The sequence below is a fragment of the Leptopilina heterotoma genome, unplaced genomic scaffold, assembly GCF_015476425.1.
Source record: "Leptopilina heterotoma isolate Lh14 unplaced genomic scaffold, ASM1547642v1 Lhet_358, whole genome shotgun sequence".
NCBI lineage: Eukaryota > Metazoa > Arthropoda > Insecta > Hymenoptera > Figitidae > Leptopilina > Leptopilina heterotoma.
This window is the reverse complement of record NW_025111038.1, coordinates 573,847-594,192: the sequence shown is the minus strand read 5'-3', so window position 1 is coordinate 594,192 and position 20,346 is coordinate 573,847. Positions and strand designations below refer to the sequence as shown.

At 27.6% G+C, this 20,346-nt stretch overlaps 1 protein-coding gene across 7 annotated transcripts in view; it reads right to left on the bottom strand.

Annotated features, from left to right (window-relative positions):
• The window catches only part of LOC122505416 (TLD domain-containing protein 2), a 582,826-nt gene that overhangs the window by 33,754 nt on the left and 528,726 nt on the right, over positions 1–20,346 (bottom strand). For 6 of the 7 annotated variants that reach the window (XM_043617017.1, XM_043617018.1, XM_043617016.1 and 3 more), the window contains 4 exons: positions 20,090–20,256; positions 11,116–11,278; positions 8,742–8,967; positions 4,883–4,969 (listed from right to left, as the gene is read on the bottom strand). In XM_043617017.1, coding sequence (XP_043472952.1) covers positions 4,883–4,969; positions 8,742–8,967; positions 11,116–11,278; positions 20,090–20,256 — 643 coding nt within the window. The remainder of the gene's footprint in view (positions 1–4,882; positions 4,970–8,741; positions 8,968–11,115; positions 11,279–20,089; positions 20,257–20,346) is intronic. The other variant, XM_043617015.1, reaches the window with a different exon arrangement.

Genomic DNA, 20,346 nt, shown 5'->3' with positions numbered 1-20,346 from the left:
ACAGAATATACGGCACTGACATTGATATAGTAGATTAGCCCGAATTCTCACCAAGTCTCAGTGGCCGTGCGGTTTAAATAGGTGCGTTAGGGGCGGGGGGACGTGAGTTCGATCCCACATGCGAGCGAATATTTTTCATTCTTCGTTTTAAGCGTTATATAAAATAATAAAATTGTGTGTTGTGTTGTGAATAAAAACTGTGTGAACTTGTTTGTAAATAATATTAAAAGTCTGTTAAAATATCAGTTAATAAATATAATATATAAATATAATATAATAATAAATTAATAAATTAAAAAAAAAACGAAATACTTAAAAAAAAATTTTTGTATTAAATATAGAATGAAATAATTTTTATAATTGATTCAAATAATTATTTACTAGCTTGAAATATTATATTTATTTGATTTGAATAATTTGTATTTAATACAAATAACTATTTATTTGATACGATAAAACGAAATACTTAGGTTTAGTAAATATTTATTTGAGTTGAATAATTTATATAATTGATTCAAATAATTGTTTATTAGTTTGAAATATTCCATTTATTTGATTTGAATAATTTGTATTTGATTCAAATAAATAGTTATTTGATGCGATAAAATAAAATATTTAGGTCAAATAAATATGTATTTGGTTCAAATACACATTTATTGGATTATAACCAAATAAATGATTTATTTGAATCAAATAATTTTTATTTGATTCAAATAAATTTTTTTTTCAGTGTATAACTATTCTGCTTGATTCCGATAAATAAAAATTAAAAACAATATGTAAAATTTCTATAAAGTAAATGAAAAATCTATTTTGGAAAAAATTGTCTTCACTATACTTAACAAGTAGTAAACTGTTAACGGAAATGTTTGTAAAAGCACAATGCATATATTGACGCTCAAAGGTCAATTTATATTTTAAAAGCTGATATTCAATAACTCAATCTGCGATGTATTTTTCTTAATGAATGATTAATAGAGACATTGCGATAGGACTGGAAAACTAAAACCCGTTAACCTTTCAAAGTAACAGGAATATATTTTATTAAAGTAAACTAAAAATTCCTTTTCATTCTCTGCGGCAAGATTTGGTTCAATTTGATTTGATTCAATAAGATAAGAAATCAATGCATGAGACTCACTCGAAAAGAATAATAAAAAAGGGGATGGTGGTACTATTATTATACTTCGGCTGAAATTAAGAAAAGGAGCTTTTAAATTTCAAGTACTTCTAGGGGCTTTGAAAAGCCTTTGTTTATGCCATACGATAAGACAAACGATTACATTGGTTGAAAAATCGATTTCTGTTATTGCGTAAATTGTTAGCTTCTCAGTCAAAGGGTAGCCTTACAATCACAGCTTCGCCATGATAACTTCATGACCGAACTCTCGTTAAAAAGGCTACCCCGTTTCAGAGTTTTATTTATTTACACCAGCTCCTCCGACGGCCGCTAGCGGCCGTCTACGCGGTGCTAGTTTTTATATGTCCATTGTCCAAGTCCATTATTTCATTAATAACAATATTCAAATTTTCTCAGTTAATAATTTGCTTATTTATATTTGAAATGTTGACGTTTTTTTTGACAATGCAAAATAAGATTTATTATGAGTACTTTCTCTTAACAAAAATAAAATTTATATATTCGCGCTCTTTTTAAATAACATACGACTGCAGCGCCACCTTCACATGTACAAACAATTTTAAAAACACCCTTCTATTAATATTTATTAATTATTAAATATTAATTATTATTAAGTTTGCTTAATATTAATAAATAATTAATAAATATTTATAAATAATAAAAATAATAATTTTTTTTAACTGCCGCCAAAAATCGGCCTGTTCCGACTACAGCGCCTAGTCAACTCTTTGCCATCTTATTTTTAGCAGTTGCATAGATCTGTTTTCGATACATTCGACCTTTCCACTCCATGTCTTTTTTAAGAAAGGATACACTACCGTCCGTGAGTATCAGGACGCCCCTTTTTTCATGAGTGGAAAAATGCTTAAAACGTAGAAAATAAGAATGACAAAAATTTTTCGTATTTTTTTCCTGAAAGCTAATGAAATTATACCACGAACCCCTAACCTAACGCACCGAAGACTTATACACTGACCACTACGCTACGCTCACATGGGAGTGCATTACACAAAATGTATATTAAAGCTGCAACAGTCGGGCCAACCGTGGCCCAGAGTTCGGCCGACCAAGAAAGTTTAAGTCATTTAAACTGCATTTGACAAAGTTTTGCCAACCGTTGGGCCAACCGTGGCCCAGAGTTCGGCCGACCAAAAAACTATAAGTCAATTATACTGCTTTTCTTGAGTTTTGCCAACCGTCGGGCCAACCGAAACTGAAAGTCTTTTAAACTACGTTTTGATGAGTTGTGCCAACCTTTGTCGCCAAAGTTGGCCCGACGGTTGGTTAAACTCTGCATTTAATGGTTGGCTTGCAAAGTCGGGCCAACTGTGGGCACTAGTACTTGCCAAAGTTGGGCAAACTCTGGCAACCAAAACTTCGCTTGCCAAAGTTAGGCCAACCTTGGGCCAACCTTCAAACTCTGGCGGCCAACCTAAATTCGCACCTGGGGTTTAAAACACACATTCGCTCTTTCAGTTTTATTCTTACATTTGTTTTAAATTGTGTGTGTACTTTCGGGCAATAAAAAATAACTTCTTTAACTTTAAATACGTTTTCCAATGATTTTTACCGCCTTGTTCCTAATAGCCCCATTTTCTAATTTCGAAAAAATGCTTTTTTTTGTCTTTTTTGCTTAAAATTTCATCTTTGATCAAGACAATTATTTAACCCTTTAATGTGCTCGCCAAGATCAAGAAAAGAAACAAAAAATTAAGGCAATATTTCAATACACAAAAATGTTACAAGCCTTTAAAGTTGAAATCCGTTCCTAATAGCCCCAGTTTACGGTACCGTACATTATGTACGGTACCGTACCGTATTTTGATTTGTTTAAAATAAATTGTATTTAAATAGAACTATAAAATGCTGACAAATTTAATTAAATCGGACACACGTATATTTTCTAATTCTGAATTAGTAAAAGTTTTGACTGATTTCTATATTATAGTGAATTACATTGTACTGCAGGTCAGTTAAATTTTACAAATAAATTGATTTTATTAATTAATTAGCAAAATTGAACTAATTTTTAACAAAAAATGAACCACTAATTAGAATTAGTTAAAATGTTTAATAATTCTGATACAAAAAGTACCATTTTCTCCTTATAGCTGATTACTTTGATTGCTTTATCGTTTCGGTTAAATACCAGTACTGTCGTACTACTGCGCCATTTGTAAATTCTTACTTTGAAAATATTAAAAACTTTAAATTTAAACATTAGAAATTTTGAAAAAATTTATTGTTTCTGGTTTTTTAGTTTTAAATATTATTATCTAAATTTTAATATTTTATATCTTGAAAGTATTTTATTTTATAAAAAGCAAATCTTAATGAGGAAGCAAAGTATTCATAACATGAATGAAATGAATACAAAACCTTATATTTTAACTTTGCCTTGTCATTTATAAAATTGTTTAATTTCGGTTAAAAAAGTTTTATCACTATCAATGTATAAAAAATAATAAAAATACCTAGTAACTTATTATCAATTTTTTTAAAACTGAGGCGAAAATATTCTATTCTATTTATAGATACTTAAAATTTCTTTCACGACCAAAAAATGGTCTTTTAATCCTCAAAGAAAAAGAAAAAAACATCTAATTCTTGTGAATATGAAGTATATTATCAAGATAAATCTTGACGCTTAATCATACCGTGCAATTGAAACAGGTATTTGAAAAGTGTAATGTGTTATTGTTGTTTGTAGTTTTCAGCATGCTATATCCAAGGCAATCACCTTGGAACATAAGTAATGTTTACAAAGGATTTTCCACACAAGTTGTATTATAGTGAAATGTTCCAAAATATTGAGTGATAAGCGTTAAAATATTATAATGCAATATTACATCAAGATATGTATATATGTATATGCTTATATAAACATATTCGCATGCACGACAGTGTGTGAAGTGCAATTGGGCAAAAATATCGAGTGCCGAAAATTTTCACAACAAAGTTTTTTAATAAAAATTATCATGTGTATAGTAGCCTGAAAAAGGGGATAACTATTATGTGCAAGCAAAAATTACCGACGGGAAGTAAAGTTATATAGAGTTCACGTAAGAATAATCGTTCATTGAGATTGATACTCCGCGAAGAGAGATATTTTTGTCCATGAAACAATCACCTTGAAATTTCAGGTTAAAAAAAATATCACATTACAGATACGAACCAATTTAAAAATAAGCCAATTCACTTTTTTCATTGGCACAATCACTATGGCAAATATAATTATTAAAATCAATTATAATTTCATTAATTAGATGTTATAATTTTTGTTATCAAAACTCGATCAAAATAAATAAATGGATGGAATCGAAATAATTAATCAATAAAATTTGTCATTATAATGTATGTATCTAATGTAAAAATAGAATTAAGGCGATCAATAGCTTTTCTCATCTTAGTAACGAGATTTGGAACAATGAATTGATTTTTTATTTAAAACTCATCGCTAAAAATATTAAATTTTATATTGGATGGAGTTCAATCTCGAATTTTTGATATGACCTCAATGAACGATTAAGATTTTGTGATTAAATCTTTGACGAATAAATTTATTTATTAATTTTTTGAATTCATTCAATTTTTAAAGTATTTGTTGCTTTTATTTATATAATTTTTGTTTTCGTTTTTTCGTCAAAAATTTGTAAGAGAAAAGTTTGCAGCTAAAACAGTGTGAAGTGACATCGATTATTTATTATAAGGGTGCCTTTCGAATAGCCAAAGAGGTTGTACCTCTGGATCCTGAGGCTGCTCGTAATAGTCGGCGGAAGCTGTTGTCTTCAGGATGCTGTAGAGTTTAACGTATGGAGCCTTGATCAGCTGCGATACGAAGGCAACCCCAAATGTCAATTTTATATCTCTTTACATAAATTGCTAAAAAGTTTTCGCATTAACGAAATTGTTTCTGTCTCTTGCTTATCAAATTTTGGTTTAACTTTTCTTTAAAGAATTAGTAGATAATAAATAGTCAATAATAAATAACCTATTGATGTATAATATTATGTAATAATAATTAATAATAATAGTTTAACTTTACCAAGAAAATAGAAATAAGACAAATTTCTATATATTCACTATAATTTTAAAAAATAACACAGTGGAACACCAAAAAATGGGTTAAGATTTGACTGTAATGGGATGAAAGTACTACCCCCGCAGAGTAAAATCCCCAAAGGATTTTGAAAAATTAGCGTCTGTTTGATTTTTATTGTAATTTTAAGTTTTGATAATTCAGTAGTTTATTGAATAATCGCTCTAATCAACTTTTGGTCAGTAAATAAATAACAACAATAACTTCTTACTTTCTTGAATAAAATTGTAGTTTTTATTCCAATAAACAAATTTTATTAACGAACTACATATGGTTAAAAATTACCTTTAAGTAATGTTTTGGGGGAAATTATTCGATTTTTCTCAATTTTTTCACACTACGCCGCAAAATCTTACATTTTTTTATTTAAATTTTAACTGAAACGTTACTGAAATTAAAATTAAATAACTCTTTTGAATATTTAAACAAAAAATGTTACTCAAGTCGGATTAGTGTCTATAAATTCCGTTTAAGAGACTAAAATTTCAATGTTTTAAGGTTTTTGGTCTATTTGGAGAAAAATAGCAGTATATATTTTTCTTTAACTTTATCACTTCAAATTATAATGTCAACTTTTTATTTTAATGTAGTGTATAATTTAAGTGACATTATTTCAAAGGTGATTCGAAATCAGTACAAAAGTACTAAAATAGAAAAGTTGTCAAAAATGCACGATTTACTGATCGAAAGCTGATTAGAGCGATTATTTAATAAATTACTGAATTAGCAAAACTTAAAATTACAATAAAAATCAAACGGCTGCTAATTTTTCAAAACCCTTTAGGGGTTTTACTCTGCTAGGGTAGTACTTTCATCCCATTATAGTCAAGTCTTAACCCAAAAAAATTGTTCTAAAATTGTTCTAAACTTGTTCCACTGTGTAATTAATATTTTTTTCTGTGAAAAATCTATACCTGCATAGCACATTATCTTGATGTAATGCTTACTAGCGATATTCGTCAAGTTCGTCATTAAACTCAGAGCAACTGTGATATGTCCGCATCATAACAATGTAGAATCACTGTAAGCTTACACCTTAAGTTCAACGTAAGCTTACATGCAAGATTACCGTAAGCTTCCATCAAAGGCTCGCTTGAAGTCTACACTATAACCTTACTGTAAACTTACAGTGTAATCTTACGTTGTAAGCTTCCAGTGAGCCTTAAATGGAGGCGTAAGTTGACCTTTGAATTTATAATCGAGGGTTTTTGGGGTCGCCGATTATGAATACGGTGTTAGTTTTTCAAAATTAAAAAGGACGGATTCAATATGGCCGACGACTTTTTCAAAAATCGATCTAATTTACTTGAAACTCATTACTCGGCGGCCGCTGATTAGAAACACAAGGTCAGGTTTTCATAATTTTTAAAATTCAAAATGGCGGATCCAATAGGAGGACGACTTTTTCAAAAATCGATCCAATTTGCCTGAAATTTATATCTCGGGGGTTTTTGGGGTCAGACAAAACACAATAGTAGTGGAACAAAGCAAAGAGTCGGTTTTATGATCCTGCTCCTTAATTATTTAAAATTTTGAAAACCTGACATCGGATCCGTCATCTGCGACCCCGAAAATCAAAGTGTAATGCGTTTCAAGCGAATCTAGATGACTTTTAATTTCTTTTGTCTGCCATCCCTACTAAAAATCCCTGTATAAGATCTTGTACAAGAAAATGCACACGTTCAGCAGCTGAACTTGTACAAGTTCTGGTAAGAACATGTACAATTTCTTGTACCAGGATTTGGAACAAGTTCTTGTATTAGAACTTGTACAAGAAAATGTACGAGTACTTGTACAAGAAAATAAACTTGCACAAGAAAATGTACAAGATCTTGTACAAGTTCAAGTACAAGTATTTGTACATGAACACGTTCATGTTCTTGCACAAGTATATTTATAAATAATTTTTTTTAGAAAATTAGATCAAGTAAATTAATAAATAAATTTTTTTTTTTAAATTGGCATTTTAATAACTTATAAGCATTAAAGACTCTCCACTTTAGGCAAGCCAAAAACTATTGCGCAGCTCTAAAAGCTTATAAAAACTACTGCGCAGTCTTTAATGTTTTTAATTTTTACAACTTAAAAATAATGTTTAAAGAAAATGTACAAGTACTTGCACATGAACCCGTACAAGATCTTGTACAAGATCTTGTACAAAATCTTGTACGGGTTCATGTGCAAGTTTATTTTCTTGTACAAGTACTCGTACATTTTCTTGTACAAGTTCTAATACAAGAACTTGTTCCAAATCCTGGTACAAGAAATTGTACATGTTCTTACCAGAACTTGTACAAGTTCTTACCAGAACTTGTACAAGTTCAGCTGCTGAACGTGTGCATTTTCTTGTACAAGATCTTATACAGGGATTTTTAGTAGGGATATTACATCCGCCATTTTGAATTTTGAAAAACTAACACCGGATTCATAATTAATGGTCCCAAGAACCCCCTAGTATTAAGTTTTAGACAATTTGGATCGATTTAAAAAAATTGTCCGCCATATTTGATCCGCCATTTTGAATTTTAAAAAAGTAACACCGGATCAGCCAGTTTTTAAAAAAAAATTTATCTTTGGGATGAAATTTAAATTTTTTTTATAATTTCTACAATATTTTTAAGAGTATGGATTAATAAAAGAGAATAAAAATTTTCTTAAAATTTATACAGTTTTATCAAATTTTATAATTTTTGCTTCATTATTTTTAATCTCCCTTTATTCGAAGGTGTGTATTTTGAAAGGAGTTCTTTATTTTTAAACGTCAAGTATATGTAGTTGTTGCTCTGCCTGTCCTCTTTAAAATGAGGTGTTTTTGGATTTGATATGTTCATTTTTATTTTTTACGAAAGTTATGATTTTTTGAATTTGGTGTGACATATGTGTCACGCTGTGACTCAAAGGGTTAAAGTGTGAATATCGCTCGTAAGCTCAAGGGTAGTCTCATTTTTTCATTTTTAAAGCCTTCTTAACATTTGGAACAAGAAACAATTTCTAATAACGCAAATGTGAAAAAATGAAGATCAGTCTACATCTATCAATGTCATTAAACAAAATCATTTGAAAATTATTCGAAAATCTAAATTATAAAACTGAGACGAAGAATGAAAAATTAGGACAAAAAAATTAATTTTGCCACAAAAACAATTTAAACACATTGTATCAAAGACGAAGTAGAAAAAAAGTCCACTCACTGAAATGCTGACTTGACTTATTCACATTTTTAAAACAGTAATGAAATGACGAATCTGTTTTAAATATAAGAAAACAAAGAGGAGTTAAGCGAAACTCGTTAATGAAAACTTATTGAAGAAACAAGTTTCTTAATGCGTAGTTTGGGACAAATCATGAAATAAAAAGAAAATGAAATGAATTTGTGATGTCTTCCCGAAAATGTTTCTTCTCCCTTAAATATTCGCGAAAAAATTACATCGGACAATATAATAAATAAATAAAAAAAAAATGATAAGGAGAGAATGTGTGTAAAGAAAGAAAAAGATTTACCTCCCAAGACTCGCGTGTTAAATCGGAAATGTCATCGCTGTCGCTGTTACGATTTTTATCGTCTTCGGGATTTTCACCACCCTCAGTGTCGTGCGGCGATAATTCCGGTGAAAGATCCGTGTCCGTGTCAGATAAAATATAGCCACGTTCTTTCCAATAATTCTCGTCCAGTTCACCGTAAAGCGATGGAACCCAAGCGTGGATGAACTTGTAAAGATCGTCCACTCTGCAAAATAAGAATAATAAATAAATAAATAAAATGACATTGTTCGCTAAATATATAGAAAATGAAAAACAAATTGAAAATAATTAGACAAATGAATTAAGGTCAATAAAAAGGTAATTTAAAAATAATAAAGAGAAATGAAAAAATATTTTGGAATAAAAAATAATAAAAAAAATTGTATAATTGAAAGCGAAACGATTGATGCATTACCTGCGAGTTAAAAACAACTGAGCGTTTCCAACTAAACCCGGTATGTTGAGATAATCATAGAAGCGAGACATTTTCTTGACTGTATAATGATTGTCAACAAAGTCTATTTTGCGAGCAGCTTTAAAATGAATTTACGATGAAATAGAAAAGGATAAAGATATTCTACGACTTCTATATCTATTATTATTGATGCAACTTCAAACTTAATGTATTAAATATATTCCTACACTTGCGCACGGTTCAACGTCATTTGCATTCCAAACTTATAACTATTCAAAATCTCGTCTTTAACATGACTTTTTACTCATGCCACGTGACTTGGATTCATTAATAAATATTACATTAACTCGAAAATCAGTGTCAAGAAAAGCACCAACATTAAATGCTAATTTTATTCTAATTGAGACGAAAATTGCCATTTAAAACGTGAACACTTGTAATCTTATCGCTTCTTAAACATTTTGCAAAATTAATATATTACATTCTTAAAAATATGTGCGCTCTTCTTTCAATACTTACAATAGTACTATGTGAAAACATTCATTCGAGGGGATATTTACTGGTTGAAAACGTGTACACTCCAATACACTTATTACGCTAAAATTACACTTATTACCAAGTATTACAGGACAATACAGAGATATGTCTAGGTATTACACCCACGTAATAACGTACTATTACGCCCTATTACGCGATATTACACGACTATTACAAGAAGAGTGTACATTCCAATACGGGAGTATATACCCCCTCGCATTCATTAATTGTTTCTGAAAAATTTTCTCCAATCTTTTTTCTTTAATTTATTAATCTTCTAAGCTTTTTCTCGTTTTCATGAATTACTTCCCAAATATTCATCCCACTTTTTATGTAGGTAAATTAAAATTGACTTTTTTTGAGAGAAATAACAAAAATTGTTCAGTCATTTCCCGGATCTTCAATTCAGTGGACACCAGATACAAAATAAGTAATTTTTTAAATCTAATGAGAATAAGAATTCTCAGACATTAAAGAATAATTGTAGAATAAAAAGAAACGAAAAATTAGAGAAAATTTTTAAATAAAAATTTTAATTTTTCCGGTGATAAATAATTATTGTCAAAGGACAAATTGTGTGAGATAAAATTCTTTTAAATTTTATCTGAGTTAAAACCTCTATAATCAGAAAACGATTGAAATTACTCTTAAATTGTTAGTGGTCAGCACTAATTGCACCTGATGACGTCATTTCTATAAAAAGAAAAGAAACTTTTTCACAGCTGCTGCTACTGGAAGTTTATTTTAGTTAAAATTAATTCTAAAACTTGTTGACACGCGCGTTACAATAAATATTACAGTTAAGCGTGAATACGAGTTATTTGTTCTATAATTGCGAATTGTGGAAAAAATTTGAGAAGAGAACAGTTAACTTTGCTGCTTATTACGTGGCTAACTGATTGTACGCAGGTAAACAGACCTGACACTCTCACAAGCTCTTTTTATAATTTATAGGTACGTGTGAATCGCGCCAACTTTAAAAAACTTCTGACAAGGATAAAAAGATCTTATTGTATACTAAAAATGGAAAATAAATTATTTTAAAAAATAATAAAATATAATATAGATAAAAATTTATGTTTATCTTCTTTTATTTAGATATTATTATTATTTCCATCAAAATTATAACCATTGAAATTGTTGAAAAATGCTTGAAAAAAGCTTGAAATTATTGAAATTTTAATAAGACTTTGAATGCGAGAAAAAAAGAAATTCATTACAACGCAAATCAGAAGATAAAATAACAGTAAACGAATAATAAAAGAGACGGAACTCATTAAATGAAACAAAAGAAAACAAAACTCATAGTGAAGAAGATGTATGAGCATAAAATGAGTAAAACGATTGTGAAAAAAGGGAGTTTAGAACAAAATGAAAAATGAGAAAATTTCCCCATCTTACCTGTTGCGTGGAACACTGAACCAGTATTCAGGTCGCAATTTCTTTTTCCCATAGCTCATAATTGGAGTTGATCTCGGGATTTTCTTGTCCTTTGGCCTTCCAGTTCGAAGCCTCAAATATAAAGGTGGATCCTCGCACGATCGTGCCGGTCGTGGAATTAATTCTATTTGTAAGAAAAAAAGACAAGAAGAATAAATATTTTTTTCTATATGCAAATTTTTTAGTAAAAAAAAGGTAAATTTCAATCAGTAGCGCATTAGCTTAAAAATAATTCACTGAAGCTCACGCAGCTTTCCACAAAACGTCCACCGAAAACTTGAACAATTCGCACAGAAAAAGACAAAATAAAAAAGAATTACATTGATTGAATTAACACACGTTTCACCAAATAAACCAGCTTATTTAATTAATGTACGTGTAATAAAAAAATACTTCCTCTGTGAAGAAACAAAATGTGAAAAAAATTTATTCATATTTGCAAAACTGAAGGGACAGTTAATAAAATTGTTTTTCGAAGAAACTTAAGCATATGACGAAAAAGTAGAAAGAGTATTAAATATGTAAAGATACAAATAAAACATTAAAAAATAATGTTTTTTTTATATTTTTTAATATTTAAACTTTGAATGGCTTCATAATTAAACAAAATTGTTAATAATTACTACAATTAAATTACAATAAAACTAAAAAATATAATAACTTTTTAAAATAATTATAAAAGAATTACAATAGGAACATTTTCCGTTTTCGCATTAAGTAAAAATTCCTGAAGTGCCCCCCCCCCTATTTTCGCAAAGTTGCAAAATTTAAAATAAGTATTTGTATTTGAAAGTACCAGTATCTGGTAATATTTTCACGGAGTATTTTAAAAATATTTAAATTATTTATATTTTTTATTGTTACTTAAATATTTATGAACCCTTATAATAAAATAATTTTAACTAATTGAGTTTTTCCATAAATTAAACAAAAATTTATGGTTATATCAGTGAGACTTTCAAATAGGTAATAAAATAAAAAATTTTTTAAATTATTTTTTTTATGTTTTAATAATTTTGTTACAAACAAATGCAGTTTAAAATGCTTTCCACACGCGATTAAAAAAATTTTTTTTCTAAACGTTCTTTACAATGTAGGTAAACTTGATTTTTAAATATTAATTGTTTATAATTTTTTTAATTTTAAACAAATTAATACAATTTTTTAAAAAAGGCTTTTTATTTTCCTATTCCGTTATTGCACATGGGGTCAAACCATTATATTTCGAATAAAGTCGTTGCGGCATAATTTTTAAAAAAATTGATACTTTTAGAAATGAATCTGTTTGATCTCTGAAGAACGAAATGAAAAAAATTATGTTAAAATATTTATTACTTTTCTTAAAAAAGGAGTGTAAAGTGGAGAAGGTGCGGAAAAATATCACTTTTTCAGCAATTAGAAAATATTTAAAAAAGCATAGAAAAATTCTTAAAAATGCATCAAGATTTATTGATTCATGTTTAAAATTAGTTGATTAATTATTTTTTAATAATAAAACTAGTGACAATGTAAAAATAATAGATAAAATATGTTTTTAAAGTCGATCCGCCAAATAACCTAATTTTGACGTTTTTATCAATTAATTACGGGAAGGTGGAATTATTGAATTAAATAAAAACTCACCGAATATAGAGTATTTTTGATGAACTTTCAGGATTTCTTATAGCTAATTAATTTTTCTTTTAAATATACAAAAAAACAAAAAAAAAACATGAATCAATAAATCTTGATGCACTTTTAAGAATTTTTCTATGCTTTTTTAAATATTTTCTAATTGCTGAAAAAGTGATATTTTTCCGCACCTTCTTCACTTTACACTCATATTTTAAGAAAAGTTAAATATTTCAACATAATTCTTTTCATTTCGTTCTCCAGAGATCAAACAGATTCATTTCTAAAAGTATCAATTTTTTAAAAATTATGCCGCAACGACTTTTTTCGAAATATAATGGTTTGACCCCATGATCTAATCTAAATCAGTTCATATTAATCCAATATGACCATCAGACAATTAATAAATCATAAAATAATGTATTTAAATTGTTATAAACAATATTAATTAACAAGTAGTTAACTTTTGTTCCTCTTCACCAAAAAATTATTTTTTTCACGTTTACTTTTTTATTTAGGTTCATTTAAAAAATATAAGAATGTAAGTATGACTACTTATTTTAAATAGGCTGTGAAATTAAAATAAATACTTATACTCTCATTCTTATATTAATCAAATAAACCTAAAAAAAAGTAAACGTGAAAAAAAATTTTTAGTTCAGAGAAATCAAAGTTAACTATTTGTTAATTAATATTGTTTATAACAATTTAAATAAGTTACTTTTTAAACAAAAAAGGACACATATTCTTGAAATGAACTTAAATTAAAAAGAAAATGTGGAAAAAAACATTTTTCAATGAAGAGGAATCAAAGTTATCTATTTGTTAATTAATATTGTTTATAACAATTTAAATAAGTTACTTTTTAAACAAGAAGGACATATATATTCTTGTAAATTTGTAATGAACTTAAATTAAAAAGAAAATGTTAAAAAAATCTTTTTTTAGTGGAAAGGAATCAAAGTTATCTAGGTATTTGTTAATTAACATTGTTTACAACAATTTAAATAAGTTATTTTATGTTTTATTAATGGTCTAATGGTCACATTGGATTAATTTGAACTTATTTAGATCATGTGCAATAACGGAATATGAAAATAAACGTCTTTTTTTTAAAAATTGTATTAATTTGTTTAAAATAAAAAAATTGAGGGCGTGGATCGGATAACTGCCTGCTACGCATGGTTGAAAGGGACTATACCAGTCAGACAACAGTGAGCGCCTCTATAGGCTTCTCACTGATGGCTGACTGGTACGTCCCTTACTCCCTTTCGATCATGCGTTGCAGGCAGTTATCCGTTCCACGCCCTCAATTATAAACAATTAATGGCTTTCGTCAGACTTTCTTTAAACTTTGCATTTTTGCAATGCATAATTTTTTGACCGTATCAAATTATAAATATATTGAAAGATGAGAGAATAAAAAAATATTAATAATAAAAAAAAAATTATAAAAATTCAACTAATGATATACAAAACCGTGAACGTGTCAACAGCGCAGCGCGCGAATGTATAGAAAACTTATAATAATAGACCTATCTTATAGAAGAAAATGAAAAACTGTACACTGCAAAAAGAAGTATCTTAATTTAAGATGTTTTGGTAGTCATTTCTAAGATGTTTTGGTAGACACTTTTTAGTTACTTGAAACATCTTAATTTAAGATGTTAAAAGTATCTTCGTACACATTTTTTGTGTATTTTTGGGGCAAAAAGTTTTGAGGTTAACTATGGGCTCTTATATGGAAAACACTTTATGTATCTTAGTTTTTAGTACTTATGGCGCATCTTACGATTCTCAAGTAACTTATCGCTAAACATCTTATTGCAACAGAAACATCTTAATTTAAGATACTTTAAAGAACTTACCAAAGTATCTTACTTTTCTAAGATGGAAGAAATATTTTCATCACTGCTAAAACGTATAAGGCATCTTAAATATCAGTAAGATGCTTTAGAAAACATCTTATTTTAAGATGTAAGATACCATTTTTCCATCTTACATCTTATTTTAAGATATCAAAAAAGACTCCTATTTTTGCAGTGTATATTTAAGTTTTCATAACATTGATAATTATATATATAATAAATTAATCTTTTCGATTTTTGGAAGACGTATAAAAGGTAAAAAAAAACACTTTTTATAATACGTCTTCCAAAAATCGAAAAAATTAATTTATTAAATAATTGTAGAAGAATTTACTGAATATTTAATTGATATACGTGCAGTAAATAATTGCTTCCTCATAGAGGAAGTATTGTAATACCAAAATTTTTCGAGTTCGACTTTTTGACAAATCTTTATGTTATTTGACCTCAGGAGTTCAAAAATGACATTTTAAAAAAATGTCATTCCGTGTGTGTGTGTGTGTGTGTGTGTGTGTGTGTGTGTGTGTGTGTGTGTGTGTGTGTGTGTGTGTGTGTGTAAACATCACATTTTCATAGATATCTCAAAATCATGAAGAGCTTTTGGGTTGAATTTTTTTTTAAATTGTAAATCTCACCTACGTACATAAAATGAGAATACTTTGAGATAGATTAATAAAGTTTAACTAAATTTTTTTTTGATTTTTAATTTTTCAAAAAAACGTTTTTTGCCCATAACTTTAAAAAAATGTTAAGACACCTATAAATGTTTTTCCATAATTTTGTAGAGTTTTTTAAACGCATCTTTTGAGCCCTAATTGAACATTTTTCGTCCATATTAAGGGGATTTGAACCTTGATGACGTCACAGTTTGTGCAAAGCATTAGTTTTAAATCTGTGACGTCATCATGGTTCAAATGCCCTTAACCGGAGATATTAAACTTTTAAAAATCTAAAATTTTGGAAAATAAGACTTTTTTGGAAATTTTGTTGAAAAATGTTAAAGTAACTTTAAAATTATCATTAGCAACTTGTAGAGCATTAAAAAACGCTTCGATTGACCTATTTTTGAACCTAATTCGATAATAAATTTCGAAATTATTGGTATTTTAAAAACCAAAAATTGTGGGAAATGACATTTTCTCAACTTTTTTGTTTGAAAATTTTTGTTTAACTATTATACTATTATAACTATTGTAGGATATTTAAAAAACATTGATTGACCAAAGATTCAATCACTTTTACCATATTTATAAAAAGTTATTCATTTATTTTTATTATTATTATTATCTCTATGAGGAAGCAAAGTGTTCATGAAATGAGCACCAAAAATTATAAAAAAAATATACAACTTGGCACCGGTTTTTATATTTGTTGCAAATATTAATTATAAAGAATTCAAAATTTGTTTAAGTGAATCATACCTATTTGAATATTTTGTGGATGAACATTTACATATTAATAATATTATTAACTGTCAGTCTAATATTTTTTAAAGGTTTAAGCCCCTATTATTTAATACCCCTATTTTTTTAAATAAAAAAAATATTTAGAGGTCGCTCAAAGCGCTCACAGTTTCCCATGTAAAATGCATGGGGAAAAAACACTTTTTCGTAGAATTGGTATAGAATCCTTGAAAATCAATATTTTTCATTCAGCAAACTCTGTTTCTCTTCAGAAGACTTCAAAGAATAATGCTAAATTATTTATTTAATCATTTTTTTAAATTAACTATTTTTTATAGTACTCCAAAAAACCCCATAAATTTCAAAATTACAAAAAAATCGTTAAAAAATATTTTTTATTATTTTTATCAAAGTTTTTTCCTAGATTATGAATAAATAACACAAATATTGATTTTTAAACATTATTCCATGTAATTGCTAATTTGTTTAAAAAACAATTATTATTGTTTATTTACAACTTTTTATCAAATTGAGCTAAAGAGTTTCGATTTTTTCTCAATTTTCCAACTTTTCAGGCCGAATGTAACCAGTCACTATCAACTAACTAAGAATATTAATTTTACCAAGTGTTTAAACAAATTACTATTGATTAATTTTATCTTTTTATCAAAATGAGCTACAGAGTTGCAACTTTTTTTTAATTGTACATTTTATTTTTTTTGTGAGGTAATAATTAATGTAAGACTTAATTATCGAGTAAAAATTGTGAACAATAAATTTATTATTATAAAAATTTTAAGTACAAAAATTTTTATTTACGTTATTGAAATTACTACTGCGATAGCTTCAAATTTAAAATAACAATTTGTTTAAACAATTCGTAAAATTGTAATTCTTAGATTGTTGTTAGTAACTAGTTACATTTGGCTTGGAAAAATACAAAATTGAGAAAAAAATTGCGACTCTGGAGCTCAATTTGATAAAAAGATAAAATTGAACAATAACAATTTGTTTAAACAATTGGTAAAATTAATATTCTTAGTTAGTTGATAGTGACTGGTTACATTCGGCCTGAAAAGTTGGAAAATTGAGAAAAAATCGAAACTCTTTAGCTCAATTTGATAAAAAGTTGTAAATAAACAATAATAATTGTTTTTTAAACAAATTAGCAATTACATGGAATAATGTTTAAAAATCAATATTTGTGTTATTTATTCATAATCTAGGAAAAAACTTTGATAAAAATAATAAAAAATATTTTTTAACGATTTTTTTGTAATTTTGAAATTTATGGGGTTTTTTTTTTGGGGTACTATAAAAAATAGTTAATTTAAAAAAATAATTAAATAAATAATTTAGCACTATTCTTTGAAGTCTTCTGAAGAGAAACAGAGTTTGCTGAATGAAAAATATTGATTTTCAAGGATTCTATACCAATTCTACGAAAAAGTGTTTTTCCCCATGCATTTTACATTGAGCGCTTTGAGCGACCTCTAAATATTTTTTTATTTTCAAAAAAAATAGGGGTATTTTTTTCTCCATATAGAACAATCCTAGGGGGTGAGAGCATTAAAATTACGATTTTATTTTTTTCCCATGTATTTTTGGACCACCCTAATGTGGAACCAGCCAACTTCAATTGATACGTATTAATATTCCCACCGGTTTTCTTAAAAAATATAAAATAAATTTTGACAAAATATAAGGAAAATGGTATTTTATTTATAAACGCATGGGTACACATGGGTATCTAGTTATTCATTTGAGGCTAAACTTTGCTTGAAAATATTATTTTTTAAATGAAAAGTTTGATATTTTTCAAGAAAAAAAGACAATCGAATACAAATTGACATTAAGGATTGAGGGGGTATATACTCCCGTATTGGAATGTACACTCTTCTTGTAATAGTCGTGTAATATCGCGTAATAGGGCGTAATAGGGCGTAATAGTACGTTCTTACGTGGGTGTAATACCTAGACATATCTCTGTATTGTCCTGTAATACTTGGTAATAAGTGTAATTTTAGCGTAATAAGTGTATTGGAGTGTACACGTTTTCAACCAGTAAATACCCCCTCGTTAAGGATGTACAGTAGGTTTCAATTATTCCTTCTTAGTTTGAACGTGTCGCACTCATATGTTTCCATGGGAACATATGAGTGCGACACGTTTATGCTAGGAAGGCATTTTTGAAACCTACTGTACGTGCACGTTTTTTTTTTTTTTTGCACTTTTTTTTACACATATCAAAAGTTGTACGTAAAAAAAAAATTTCTTGCAAAGTTTGGAGTCGGTTTACTACGGATTTATTGAATAATACGAATTTTAAATTATAAACTTTTAACATTGATGTGACAGTAACAAAAAAAGTTTTTTTCTGAAGTATGAATATATCCAATATGAAAAATCTCATTTTGAGGTTTATATTTTTGTCAGGGAAAGTCGCGCACGTTCATCCTTAAAACAAATGAAGAAATTTATATTTTTCTATTTAAACATTCATTTTTTTACATTAAAATTACTTTATTTGTACCTATAATAATAATTAGCTATAATTTATTGAATAAAATTAATAATTAAAAATTGAGTATAATTAGTTGGTGATTAATTAATTTCTTCAGTACGATAATCTTTTGGACAAAAAGAGTTAAATAATGCTTAAGTGAATTGAAAATACGCTACTGATAGAGTAGGCTACAATTTTCTAAAAAAATACCTGCTGACGATCAAAGAACGAAAACAATTTTCTCGTCTTTGCTTATGAAAGATGTAATAGAAAATTGTCTCGTTCGGCAATTACTTTTCGTTAATGTTCAAAAACAATAATTTAATAATGACTTATTATTTATGAAACATTATTTGTATTTGTATTTGTATTTGTATTTTTTTTGTATTTGTATTTACTTTTAAAATATAAATTAAATATATGATTAAACAGATATTATATATTTTTGATTTTCATTAATTAATATATTAATTATAGTACAGTTTATTTAAATATTTTTAATTTTGTTAATCAAGCCGCTACAAATTTTAATTTTCAATGTTAATTACAGTGTCTACAAAAATCATTAATTTAATACTATCTTACGTGCCCTTTAAATGTAATGAATATTAAATTCTTTATTCGAAAAATGATAAATGGCTAACAATAAGTGGAAAAATAATGATAATACACATTTCCATAAAACGTAGATTGTGATAATGATAGAGTGAAAGCAGAAAGCAAAGATGCCCGAAAACTCAAAGAAAATCTCAATTTGAGCAAATTAAAAATAAATATAAATATAGCTACATATATGAGATAAAATTGAGAACAAAGCATAAATTTTGTCATAAAATGTCAATTACAAAATATACTCCAAAAAGCGTTAAAATAAAAAGTATGCACACGAAGCTTAAAAAAGAAGAACAGAATAGAAAATAATGAAAATATGAAAAAGAGACAGAAAGCGAAATTTTCTGAAACGCAAATCGCGAAAAAGGAGGGGAATACAAATGCAATTACAATATGAACCTACCGAGGCCTTCAAGTTCGGGAAAATTAGGTGCTTGGACTAGAGGGACAACAGAAACAGATGATATTTTACCATTAGTATGAAATACAAAGATTCCACTTTTAATTATTAATAATAATAATGAAATTTGATGATGAAATGATTTTTGTAATTTCTATCAATGAAAATGAATTTTGCAAATGATTTTCACTCCAAGATGAAAAATGTTTCCAAATCTAAAAAATGATTTTGCACACGTTTTTTTCTCATTATTCTCAAATTGAATATAATTAATTAAAAACAAGGTTTTTATAGTTAGTAAATAGAAAGAAATTATCTGATTTAAAATTTAAATAAGAAAACGAAACTTGACAAAGAGTTAAAAAAATTCCACACTAGCTTTATTGAAACTTCAAAAGCACATTATTATTTCATTGTTTGAAACAAAAAAATAATAAGAATCATAAATGCGTCAGAGGATCTAATCGTGAAAAACTGTTTAAGATTGGAATAAGAAATAGAAAAATAAGAAAAAAATTGTAAATGAAAAACTCACTGTCAAAACTGACGAAAAGTTCGGGCATGTCATCGACGGACACCATGCTACGATAATCCAATTTTGGTGGTACTGTCGAGGCTTTACTTCCTCGATTACTATCCACACTGCTGCTCCCCGAAGATGTCAATGGCTGTTGGCGAATAAACGTCCCAACCGAAGATCGTCTGCAAAAAATAAAAACTTAGTATTTTTTCCTTTTTTAACAATCGAACAAACAATTGCGCTTAAAAATTACGATTCTATCACATATTTTC